Consider the following 13,640-nt stretch of genomic DNA (forward strand, 5'->3'; position numbering starts at 1 on the left):
GTGTATACATGCCCTATATGTTCCAAGAGCCACTTTACCAGATACTTTACTGTGGCCAGGCTACATGGGAACAAAAAGCCATAGACAGAAAAGAAGACAAAGACCTCTTGTATGCTACAGTGAATTCAAGTTCTGCCAGGAAAACTCTAAGTGCGTCTACACATAAACCTACCCTGGGGCAGCAGGACCTCTTCTTCCTGCTGGCAGTTACACCACCCTTCCCAAGCGAAAAAAGGCCTCTGCTGACAGGCAGCAGCCAGCAGAAGGCACGCAAAGACCCTCCCATGTCTCCTGCCAATTTTAGCTTGTGCCTTCCCAGGGTGCACGTTTTGATCTGCTAGTGCAACTATTGCAGTAGCTGCAAAGAAGCTGTGCAGAACTGCCAGAAGCACATGGATATGAATATATTTTTATGGCTTGGAGGTAGCAGCTGCTGTCTGCTACCAGAACTTCCTTAAGTAGAACCACCTCAGCTTTGGGGTGCCACACACTGCATGTGTGCTCATCTGGACACACCCAAAGCTATCAAACTTGGAGTGATCACAAAAAAGAAACATCACTGTTTTGTAGCTATCTGGCCTAGCTCAGTGGCCTCTGACTAGGTGAAGACCTTAAAATGGAAAAGCCAAAGATAAAGTACTATATAACCACAACCACTAATGTATGGCAACAGCTAAGACAAATGAATTAGTGGTCAAATCATAAGTACAGGGGAAAACAAATTTTATTCTCAAGAATGAGCATGCAAATCCATTTTCCTAAACAAAATGCTCCTAATGGACTTTGATGGCCTATTGATGGCTGTTCTCACATCATCTTTGTACATAAGATCTAGACACACCTTTGTTAAATGATGAGTACAACTTCAGGAAGTCCCTATCACAGCTGCATTGGGAAAAGGAAGCACATGAGCTGTTTTATGGGTTTACAAATATATTACTTGCTTTGGGGTTCTAGGATCTACAGACTAAATATAAATCAAATTCTGAGGCAAGGGTTTTTTATATGTTTTGTTTATCAAATAGTTGTGTGATTAAGTGGACTGGTAGTTTCTGTCCTGTCCCAAATTAGCAAGGTAGACTGCTAGATGTAACAAACAGCACTATCAATTTTGCAGTACATACTGCCCAAAATATATATAGCTGAGATTAATAGGCACTTAAGCTTCTTGTTTCAGCTCCCCAGTTGTATACCTCAAACTGAAATTAATTCAAGTATATCATAATGTACAGTATAGGCAATGTGCTTCTATCAGTCTCTGTCTTAATAACCAAGACCTTCAAATATAAGAGCCACAATTAAGGACTGAGCTATAATCTCATATAAGAATGTATATTAATGAGTTGTTGAATTCTCATTTCAGTAGAAGTGGCCAAGAAGGTGCAAGACTTAGTATTTTTACAACCCCTTTCTTATAGCTATTCCTACCCAGAGACTGACCTAATTTGTATGACTGTTTAATCTTATCTGCATGTTTAGCTGACTAAACTAACTCCAACAGTAATTTTTCCCAGCAGTGTTTTCCTGGTGTTTTGACTCCATATATTGTCATTTTTATCACTGCAAGCTTTCTTGTTGGAAGAGAGAAGTTATTTTTGTTATTTTTTTAGCTTCTATGCCAATGATATCAAAAGAATGCAATACAGTTTGGTAAATCCCTTTTAATAACAAGAGAGCCTGCAGATACCATCTGCAATAATAGCTTCGGGCATTCATTAAGCTTGCCGTCATTTGGAGTTTTTTGGTTCATTTATGTTTAGCACTGTCCTATACCTAACTTGCCAAAGTGGTAAAATGTCCTTTTCCTTTCACATTCAAGACTAGAGAGCTTGTGGTTGAGAAAGTGGGCAGTAGTGTATTTCCATTCTCCCCACAGTGGCAATCATACCATTTTAATTTCTCATCTGCATAAAAATGTTCAAGGCTACCTACTATCTCATTTTGGTTGTGTTCATATTATTAGTTGATTTGCTTGGTAAACAATGACTATTATGCTCTGCTCTCATAAACTATCTAAATGTTGTCTTAAATGCTTAGTGAAAAGTGATACATACTAACAATATGCTTAAGTATACAATAAAACAAAACAAACTAGTTTAGTTTTACTTATAAACATGTGAATAAATAGCCCTTAAGCTACTACAAATATTTAGATTGGGATCTAATTTAGACTTCATAACTGGATATGATCTAGACCCCCACAAAGTGTTCTGTTTGCTTAGGCAGCATTATTTCCCCCTCTGTTGTTCATTATTTCCCTCTCAGTTCCATTTCCATTTCTTACATTGCTTCCCCTCTAATTCCCATTTGGTATCTGTTCCCCCATGGCTTCCTGTCTGCCTACAAGTAACCAACTAGGTCTTTTCTTTTTTTTTCAGCTCCCTGTTCTCTTATTATTTCTCCCCACTTAAACATCCCTCCTCCTAATCATTTTAACTATGCTGAAAACCTTTCCTGTACAAGACCTAGGCAAGAGGAACTGATTCTGCTCCCCGACCATGACACCAGGCTAAAGTAGGGGGTGTTCAGCAGATCTGCTGCCTGTTACATGAGCAAAGAAGTGAACGCCCATTAAGGGTAGAAAATGGTGAGAAAGCAATGGCAATTACTGAATACCCACTGGTTTGAATTCTGGGCCATGTTAAAGACAAAGAATCAGCCAGTTACTCCTGGGCTCTAGAATGACCTGAGAGAATGGGAAAATGGTCCAGAATCAACCAAGTGAATTTCAACAAGGACAAATGCAAAGCCCTGCACTTGGAATGGAAAAGTTGCATACACAATTATAGACTGGGGAATGACTGGCTAGGCTGAAATACTGCAGAGAAGGACCTGGGGGTTACAGCAAAATGATTATGAACCAACAGTGTGCTCTTGTTGCAAAATAAGTAAACAGCATACTTGGTTGTATTAGCATGAGTGACACTAGCAAATCAAAGGAAATTATTCTTCAGCCCTACTTAGCACTGGTGGTGCCTGACCTAGAGTACTATGGCCAGTTTTGGGCCCCACACTTCAAGACGGATGTGGACAGATTAGAAAGAGTCCAGCAGAGAGTGACAAAAATGAGTCCTGGGAAGCATGACTGATGAGCAGGGAACTGGGTTTTCCATTTCCTGTGAAAAATGGAGGGAAAATGCACATTTTCCCTTTTAACAGAGAAAAGCACAGATTTTTCACCTTAAGAGAAACACATGGATTTTAAACTTTTGCAAAGAGCTGTTTGCTGGCTAGCAGTTTCAGCCATTAAGGAGCTGGAGGGAGCAGGAGGAGGACAGTCAGGCAAGGGACACCATGTGCATTTGTGCATTTACACATGCACATGGCCATGAGGCAGCCTGGAGCTCAGCTCCTGCAGGTAAGTCTGGTGGGGGGGGAGCAGGGATTGAGGCCCCCATAGGGAAGGAGGGAGTTGGGCTGTTGCCCAGCTGGGGCATGTGCCCCCAGATCTGTGCATGGGGCAGGCTGCCCACTGTGGGCTTGGGCTCCCTGCCCTGCTGCCCTCCCCGCAGGGCCTCTGCACCCCAGTGAGTAAGACTCAGCACAGCAGAGCAGGGCTGGGTGGGGAAGCTCCATACCACTGCAGGCCCCGTGCCACCTTGGGAAAGCACCCCTTGCCCGCCCAACAGCAGCAGGGGTGGCAGCGTGGAATTGTGCCTCTCACTGCTGCCAGGCGGGCAGGGGGTGCATTGCCACAGCAGGGCAGAACTCCCAGCGGTGGCAACGAACTTCCCTGCCCGGCCCTGCTCTGCCCTGCTGCACTGGGTCCCACCTGTTGGGCTGCAGAGGCCCCAGGGGGAGGGCAGCGAGCCCAAGCCTGCAACAGGTAACCGGCATCTGTCTCCCCTCCCGAGAGCTTCACTCCAGCTGTGCTGCCCAAGTGGGAGGGGAAGCCCAGCTCTGCACTCTGCTCCACTACAGCAGCCTCAGCCTCCTGCAGGCAGCAACCAGGGCTTGGGTGCTGCTGTAGGGGCAGGGGCTTTGGACCCAGGTCCCTGGCCCTGTAGCCCTGGCAGCTGTGGGGGGATGGAGGGCTATGGGTGGGAGTGAGGGCACCAGCAGGGGTGTGAGGCTGTGTGGGGTGTGAGCAGCACCAGCAGGGGTGGAGGGGCTGTGGGTGAGAACTGAGGGGCACCAGCAGGGCTGGGGAATTGCGGCTTAGGAGTTAGCGGCCTGGACCTGTGTTTCCGGGGAAGCAAGGGGGCAGGGGGAGCTCTGATTTTCCATGATAAAAAACTAAAATTCAAACACCAAAATTTCTAGGTATTTAGAATGTATTTTATTATAGTGATTGAGGCACTGGTAGGCTTCCAAACTGCTTTAAAATTGTAAATATATCAACAAAACATTGTGTTCAATTGATACCTATATATATAGTGGCGTTTCATTTTAATCATGTATTTTTTAATCAGAGAATCTGCAAATGTTAAACAGAAAAAGCTGGGATCCCTGGTGATGAAGAAAGGATTAAATAAATATAGTTATTTAGTCTGGAAAAAGAGAAGATTGAGGCAGGCTTTGACAACAGTCTTCAAGTACCAGTCTTCAAAGGGTGATTAGAGAGGCTTTTCTTTGTGGCTTTAGGGTGACCAGGGTTTGGCCAGGACACTCTCAGATTCTGTAGGCCAGTCCCAGCCAGCTGGTCACAAGTCCCAGGCCAGAGTCCATCAGGGAGGCAGAGTGGCATGGTGCATCAGGCAAGTGGCCAGGCAGGCACTGCTGCTGCTCTGCAGGAGCAAGGCAGGTGGACTGGAGCAGGGGCCACCCCACCTGCACATGGCACATCCTTATTCCTGCACATCAGCAGCAGTGCCTACCCTGGCACATCATGCTACTCCACCTCCCTGCCAGACTCCAGCCCAGGACTTATATAACCAACCAGCTAGGACCAGCCTACAAAATCCAGGAGCGTCCCAGGTCACCCTACCCTTAGGGGACAGGACTAGGAACAATGGACTGAAGCTACAGCAGAGGAAATTTAGGTTGGAGATTAGGAAAAACTTTTTGACTATAAGAGTGTCAAGCACTGGAACAGGCTACCTAGGGAAGCTATGGAATCTCCATCCCCGAAAATTTTCTGTAGCAGGCATTTGGTTGGGATAGTTTAGTTGGGGCTGATCCCATCTTGAGCAAGGTGTTGGGCTAGATCACTTGCAGCCCTACTTTCTTATGATCCTGTAACCTATATCCATGGTTGGGAGTCATGTCCCAACACAACCTACTTTCCACTGCAAAACTGTTTCATGTTCTCTCATCTTCAGCCATCATTAAGTGTATAAAGATGAGGAGGAGGGTGGGATAGGACTGTGTTCGGCATAATCCCCAGACCCAGCTGCACCTTCCCCTTGTCCCCTGCCATTTAAAGACCCCATTTACCTTGATGAGCTCCTAAGCGTGCGGAGACACAGATTCATAGATTCATAGATGTTAGGGTCGGAAGGGACCTCAACAGATCATCGAGTCTAACCCCCTGCATAGGCAGGAAAGTGTGCTGGGTTCAGATGACCCTAGCCAGATACCTATCTAACCTCCTCTTGAAGACCCCCAGGGTAGGGAAGAGTACCACCTCCCTTGGGAGCCCATTCCAGATTTTGGCTACTGTAACTGTGAAGAAGTTCTTCCTAATGTCCAGTCTAAATCTGCTCTCTACTAGCTTATGGCCATTATTTCTTGTAACTCCCAGGGGCGCCTTGGTGAGTAGAGCCTCACTAATTCCCTTCTGCGCCCCCATGATGAATTTATAGGCAGCCACACGGTCGCCTCTCAACCTTCTCTTGTGGAGGCTGAAGAGGTCCAGGTGCCCTAGTCTCTCCTCACAGGGCTTGGCCTGCAAACCCTTAACCATATGAGTGGCCCTTCTCTACACCCTCTCCAGGTTATCCACATCTCTCTTAAAGTGTGGCGCCCAAAACTGGACGCAGTATTCCAACTGTGGTCTGACCAGTGCCCGATAGAGGAGAAGTATCACCTCCTTGGTTCTGTTTGCCTGGAGCCCTTTCAAAAGAGGGCATTGCTACATTTGAATTACTCTCAGCTCCTTCAGACACAACAATTAGAACATACCATCTGCCGCCCCATTGAAAAGTTTCTCTTTTGAAAGGGTTCCAGGCCCCTCAGGGGAGTTCCTAAGGTTGGGGGAAAAGAAAGTCTTTTTTGTTTTCCTAAAACTGAAATGTCTTCCCCAATTTTCTAATTTTTGTCCTACACACAGGGCCCTCTCAGTAGGTATAGTATGTCAGGCTGCCACTCCTCTATGTGCACTTAGGGCTGGTCTATCTTACGGAGCTGCTGCTGCTGCTACTACTATAGTTATGTCAATATAGCTATTTTACCAGAGTCCCCTAAGGGAGATATCACATATGCTGACAGAAGAGTTTTTCTGCTGCTGTAGTTACACCACATCCCCACAACCAATAGGACTATTTGCACTGTGAACGCAACATGGGGACTCAACATAAGGATTCTAAATTCTTATGTCTAATAAAAAATGACTACAATTTAACTAAGACTTGTTCTTGTGTTATACCACATCATCAATTCTCCATTTCCTTATCAAGCAGCACTTTAAAGCAAAAGACTTGCTACCATCTGTGAGTGCTACTCTTCTCCCTTATCAATATTAAACAATTCAGAATAGACAGTACAGAACTCTGGATAATACTCCAGGACACTCTCTTCTCATCCTCTTACACATTCATGGCGAGCTCTTAATAGTACTTCACATATCAAGAAAAATTTTTATATGCAGCCACATTGCTCTGGTGCTCTTCTGGCATCTGACATGAAAAGTGCATTTCGTGAAAAGGAGCCAACACTCCTCCTGAGATTTACTGAATATAGCTGCAATTTACTGAATGTATCATACACCAGGTTTGTTGTTGTCAACTTCGGTTTAGAAAGCTAATATGAGTTATCAATATGATAATGTAAAAATGCTTCACACACACCTACTATCCAAGGGTAATAAGATAGTGTTGTGATCAACACTGAAAGATGCTTAGGGATGTGTTCACTTGCATATCATTTTTCTATGAACAATGGAGACCCCTCTCCACTCTCTACCTTACACATGGACTAAACGTGTGTTCCTTCAGCCACCAAAAAACTGCTTATGCCATTACAGAACAATTGTTTTATTTATTTGGGGGTCAAAAATTTGCGAGTGGCAGTAGAAAGAGGCTTAGGAATAGGGGCGGAAATCAAGCAAAGTTATATAGAGCCAATCTAAATATGTCATTGGTGCAGACCCAGTTGTCACTAATATTCTTGAGAACAAACAACTGGTGGAATCCCATCACTGGATCATTATCCACCTAATGTAAAAAAAAAGGGGGAGAAGTTATCAGTGTGAAGGATAGCTCACATATGAAAGAAATAAACACAACTAGCATTTACAACATCCAAACTGCCCAACTGTATCAGGTTATCATGTGCTAGTTAGATATCCACTGCAATGCCTTTGGACAGTCTACTGAACTGAGGCCAAAACAGAACAGTAATGATATTACCTTAAGTCCTTCAAACAGCACTTCTCTTTGACTAAAAAATTAACTGATTTAAATGAAGGAATACTGGAAACACAAGTATTAGTCACAGCTTTACAATATATTCCAATTCTCACCTTCAGCTGCCCAACTACCATACTAAGGATAGAATTATCAGGGGCTGGTTGATGATCTTGGGATGTTATGCTGTGTTGAATTTTTTGGAATGGAAGGCTCTGTTTAGGAAACCAAGAAACATTAAATATCATTCTCACACAAGCTAAGCATATGCATATGAATACTGCACTCCATTTTTGTATTTGATAGCCCACAGAAATAGATTTTTGGTGTGGGGCTCAAGGGAATTAAACAGATGCAGTACAGCTAATTTACAAAAGAGCAAATCAGCGATCAGCAAATGTTTTGCCTGGAAAATGTTGCAAGTAGATCCAGTGGAAATGTTTCAAATACTTTGCATAGTTAACTACAATAAGCTCAGCATATTCTAGAAAAAGATGTGTTAAATGTATTAATGGTATCTAAAGTAAAGTACTGAAAACTGTATTTCCCCCATACAGGTAACACTATAAAATACTGCCCAGTGACTTTGCATGCAAGACATTTTGCAAGTATTTCCTTCCTCGGGCCCCACCATTATTTATTTCTATAGATTCTATTGATATAAAGATTTACATATGTGGCTTTTTAAGAAAAAATATAAATAAATTAGCAAGAAAAATCTTATTAAGTTACATAATATTTAAGTTCACAGTTCAACACCTGCGCTCAAACTAAGAAGTGATTATGTAAAAAGTGACACCTCTTTATTTTCGGATCTGCTGACAAGTCTACCAGATCTTATTCTAGCTAAGGGAGCAGACACAGCTAAGCATGAGCTGTGATCTATACTGTCTAACCTACTGACAGAACTGTTAGTCGAGTTTGAACTACAGGGTCAAGTTCAGCTATCAGCAACATCACAGTAGTATCTGACCACTGAATACACTGTGTCGAACTTAAGAGTAAAGAACTCAGTTTGACTTCAGATTGCTGGCTACTTGAAAAACATCTGAACGAGCAGATTTGTTCTTAAAGTCACTAATGCAAACGTGGAATTCCACAACGTCATTTTAACAGTAATTTCACAGCAGCAACTGCCAGTATTTCTCAACACCAAAAACAGTTATGCAAAACAGACACAGAAGAGAGTCATCTCTCCTACTTTTTCATTTGTAAATCAAACTGCAAGGCAGTTCAGTGAGACAAAGACTTATTTTTTTAATGGCAACTTTCTCTTAATTTTTAGTAGATACAGAAGTATACCATCAACTTTTCCATGATGGCTGTTTTTCCTTGGAATTGCTGCCCTTCCCATGTCAAGCAAGAAGCATCCATCTGGAAAGAAAGCATGGCTGTCAAAAATCACTTATATGTCAATGCTATAGAAGCAAGGTAAGACAGAAGAGTCTTGCAAATGTATCCTAGACTGATGCATGTAAAATACTTGTGAACTAGACTAGTTATTTCCCAAATTCTGGTTTCCATGCAAGCTAACAGTGTTTTTATTTAACAGTGTTAACGGTGAGTGACATTCTGCATGAAATCTTGAGGGGTGACAGTGGTTCACTGGTCCACAAAATTCAGGAACTACTTATTAAGGCTTTAGTAAATAAGCATTTGTTACAGATGAAGCTGTTCACAACGCGGTCAATAAAGACATATTTTCCTGAAATCTGAAAATATATTAACTGCCATTGGAATAGCAGGGCATTGACAATGTCCTTGTTTTCTCTGCTTTTATCAATGACATATTATGAGGTGTTCTTGGTGTTTTCCAGTGTTGTGCCTTGTGTGCATGCAAGGGTTTAAAATGGTGATTTTTAGGATTGGTTAAACTGCCTGAAAACACAGTGGACAGACCTGATGATCCAGGACGTCCCTTCCAGTCTTATGTCAAAAACCAGAAAGAGATACTGCTAGAGTCAAGTAAGCTTTCATGTAGACATGGGGTGGGCAATTATTTTGGACGGTGAGCCACTTAATGAGTTTGGGTGAGCTGTCAAGGGCCACACATATAAAATCTTTCAGAAGATATCATTTTAACAAACTATAAACAAAATAAAATCATATATTAAAACTAAACATCTACTACAACATATTTTAATTTTATTTTAAAAAGAATTTATGTTTTTTGAGTAGTGTATATAGAGGTGATTGTATAATAGCTCAGAATAGTTTTACTCTTGCATATTGTGCATGTAAAGGGAGAAGGGAGTTGTATGTGTGGAGGGGAGGTGTATGCATGTTTGTGGAAGGCTGCCTGCGTGCTAGGTCCTGAGAGCCAACTGGGGAAGGGGGCACAAGTAGCAGAGCTTGCCTGGGCAGTGTAGTATTGTGCAGTGCAGTGCAGTGTAGGTGCAGGTGTGGTCTGCTGCCTCCGTGGTGCTCCACATGGGGAGAAACCACATCCACTCCCACGGAGGGCTACCCATGCTACACTTCCGCTGTGCACACCTTCCCAGCAGAGATGCTCCTGCAGAGATGCTCCTCTGAGCGCCACTCTAATTAAAGTGCCCAGAGCATCATGTGTATCAGCGTCCCCACACTGAAAAATGGTGACAGAGCTGCTTTAACTAAAGCTCGTTGAATGCCCCACATGCCTAGCCAGGTGGAGGGGGAAGCCCAGGGCAACCTATGCTGTGCTTCCACCTGCGCCTGCCCTACACCTGCTGACAGCCCTGGCCCTCAACAGTGTACACAGCTTCCCGGTGGGGCTGCTCCCACTGCTGCTACAGTCCTCTGGGTACTGCTCAGCTCCCCCCACTTCAAGTGGTTCGTCCTCCTGCACCACTCCAGGCAGCAGGCAGTGCAAGGAAGTGGCAGCAGCTGTGGGGACACATGCTGGGCACTACATGCCTAGCCAGGTGGGGAGAAGCTGCAGCCAGGTAGCTCCTGCCCCAGTGCTTGGGGCTCCAGCTCCCGGCCACCTTACACACACTGCCCATGTGGCCTGATGAGCAGCCACTTGCTGGGACAGGAGCTGCACAGGTGCAGCTTCCCCCTCCGCCTGGCTAGGCATGTGGGGCATTCGACGGTTCAGCCACATGCAAAGTGCCACAGGAAGAGCCACGGGCCAGATACAATCAACTGGTAGGCTGCATCTGGCCCACAGGCCATATTTTGCCCACCCCTGATGAAGACCATTCTATTTCCAGCCCCTTTCATATCATCTCACACTAACTGCGGTAGCTTGTTCAATTCTCAAAATCTAAGATGAGTTTTTTGGTGTGATATACAAAAAAGCAGACACAGACTACCTTGCTTGCCCCTTTCAGCTTTTGAAGCTTTTTTTCTTCTGCCTGACAGACAGCTCACGTAAGCCCTCCCTCCAGCAGGAGGGACAACAGCTATACAACACCAACACGTTTATGGCTGGTGATCAGAAAGGAAGGCTTAGAAGAGTTCTCTCCAACAATTTTTCCGCAACAGGAGTGAGAAATTGTTACCAGGACCCTCAATTTATAGGGCAAATGGAAATTTAAGGAGTTCAGATTGACCTGGGTGGACATCCTTGCTTGCTTCCGTTCCCTTTAGCAGACGCATATTGTGTCATTCATATCACTGCTACTGTTGTAGCAGAAAGATAGAAATGTCAAGCCCATAATTAATCATTTGAATGTCTTAACGAGGACGTTTCAGCATCCAGCTCAAGGCAATACTTACATAGAGAGCACTCAGCTGAACCCTGCTGGCATCAAAATGCTGGTAATAGAGATGTACAAAGCTTGTTCCAACTTGCTCCCACATGGGTCTGTCCGCCATTTTCTCTGTTTAAATCTATCAAGAAAGACATTTTAAGTGCACAGTAATACTAAGCTGCTAGAGTCAGTGGAAAATGCAGATGAAGGAAACTGAAGAGGAGGAGAACATTTCCTTTTCTGTAATAGACTTTGGGGGCTGAAGGGAAAGAGGTTACAACACTGAAACTGATTCTCCACTGAACCACAACAGGCCATTCTTCTTCACTGCCAAATTCAAGTCCCACAAATAAGAATGTTTCTTACATACCCTGCAGGGCCCCTTTGGACAAGCTAATTGTTTAAACAGCATCACTGCAAATTTTTACAATTACAACTCAGAACTCAAGTTTTCAGTAAAACTTAAAAGCCAGCATACTGAAGAGACCTTCCAAAGGTCTATCATTATTGAAAACAATTCTCCCACCACTTCAAAAGGGTGATTAAACATGTGCTGATAGTACAAACACTGTTTGGATTATAACCAGTCTGCCTACTGGTTATAATCTCTCTGCAGCTTGGTTTTCAGTCCAAGTTTAAATAAAGCCACAGAGGCCTTCTTGATTTCCACAGCTACAAGTGTTTTCTCCAGGCAAGACAGCAATATTAGTGGATCCATTTAACAGGTTCCTACAGGCAGGCATAAAACAAAGAGTGGGTACAAGAATGGGCAATCTCTACACAGAGCTTTGCATGTGCAAATGGAAAGCTCAGCAGATCTCAGCTCAGGTGGGGAATTCTTGTGAAAAATCATCTCCTAACTTTCTCTTGCTGCTGGTCATGGGTGGCCTATTTCATTAACACATGCCAACAACCCTACAAAACAGCCACCAAAAAAACCCCCTATAAAAATCCTAAAGGATCAATCAGGGATTTTAACTAACTGGTACAAAATCGCTTGTTGCAAAATGAAACAATGAAATGTATTAACCCTCCTCTCAAGCATATGGTAGCATTCACATCTTCCAATAGGTCCATATACTTGTCTCCAAAAGTAAAAAGTTAAACTGCATATATCATACTTTGACTCTGTAGGTGAGTGATGAGGGAGGTGAGAGATGGCCCTAACCAGCAGCTGTAGCAGCAGCAGAGGGCGTTACCAAACATGGTAAATCAAGACTGGATGACTCCAGTCTGCTCCCTAACTCTGCAAAAAACTCAAGAGAAGCAACACAGAGCTCCAAATGACAGCCACATCCAGCACTAAAAACAATCAGGCCTATTTATTATATCAAAGAGATGGTGTGGGCCTATGCCCACAAGTAAACCCATAAGCTGCTCTTGGTTACAAGGAGGCTGCGTAACAGTTGATTACTGTGGACAACAAAAGTGAAATGGGGAATGGGAGTGAAGGTTACAGGTTAACAAGGGTCCTGGGGGAGAGGGACGCAGGCCAACACCCGCTGCCCCTCCACGTGCCCAAGCAGCCAGTGGCGCCACTGTGAAATTCTGGAGACGTGTATGGAGAAGCTGTCACCCGGAGAGCAGCCAGCCCACCCAAGCACAGCCCAGGCACTCTCCTGCTTTACTTATCACCAGTTAGGGGGGCAAGTCTGTGTTGTGTTAGTTGCGGGTAGTTTTAGGCAGAGTTTAGGTGAGGGTAACATGGGATGGGTTGGAGAGGGCAGATCCTGCCTCAGCCAGGGGGTTGGACTAGATTGGTGTTTCTCAACCCACGGGTCCTGACTCAAAATTAGGTCACAGGAATATATGGAAGGGTTCAGAACAAACTTTAGAAATGGATTCTCCTTCAGAGGAGAAAGATATGGGAAGCTGCAGGTTTTCCCTTGCAGGCTGGCAGAGCTCCAGCCTCTGAGAGCTTCTTGGGCCCTGCCCTGTTGGCCCACCTCATCCACCCACCCCTGCCTCTCACACTGGGGGGTGAGGGGAACTGGGTCCGGACTGGCCACTGATGCCTACAAATGGGCCCTGGTACAAAACAGGTCGAGAACCGCTGGACTAGATGACCTCTGGAGGTCTCATCCAGCCTGGCTTCTCTATAAGTGACAGACCAGCCCCACAGTGGCTGGCGTCGTCTCCCAACCACCCTGGGAGAGGCAGTTTGGACCAACCAACCCGGCACACGCAGGAAGCGTGTCCCAAGCCCAGCCTGGCCCAACCCCCGGCCCCATCGCCACCACCCCTTCTGTGATCTCTTGTCCAGCTGATGTTTATTGAGCAGCGGGCAGCGGATCTGCCCAGGGCACAACACGGGCTGCTGCTGGGGCGCGGCTCCCATCCCCTCCTGCCTGAGGGCGCAGCGGGAAGCCCCCGGAGCCCGACCGCCAGCACGCACCGGCCCCGCCCGGGGAGAGCAGAGAGGCGGCGGCGCCGGCCGCCCAACTCAGCCAGGCCGCCT

At 45.0% G+C, this 13,640-nt stretch overlaps 1 protein-coding gene across 1 annotated transcript; it reads right to left on the reverse strand.

Moving 5' to 3' along the window:
• Nucleotides 1–7,121: 7,121 nt before the first annotated feature.
• On the reverse strand, nucleotides 7,122–11,346 carry LOC109299475 (nuclear transport factor 2-like). Its single transcript, XM_019520006.1, has 4 exons — nucleotides 11,208–11,346; nucleotides 8,808–8,879; nucleotides 7,622–7,720; nucleotides 7,122–7,313 (listed from the first exon to the last, which is right to left on the reverse strand). Exons 1-4 carry the CDS (start codon nucleotides 11,304–11,306, stop codon nucleotides 7,200–7,202), a joined length of 384 nt encoding a protein of 127 aa, XP_019375551.1. The 5' UTR covers nucleotides 11,307–11,346; the 3' UTR covers nucleotides 7,122–7,199.
• Between the last annotated feature and the right edge of the window lie 2,294 nt (nucleotides 11,347–13,640).

Source organism: Gavialis gangeticus, unplaced genomic scaffold (genome assembly GCF_001723915.1).
Source record: "Gavialis gangeticus isolate Ggan-Ray unplaced genomic scaffold, GavGan_comp1, whole genome shotgun sequence".
Classification (NCBI taxonomy): domain Eukaryota; kingdom Metazoa; phylum Chordata; order Crocodylia; family Gavialidae; genus Gavialis; species Gavialis gangeticus.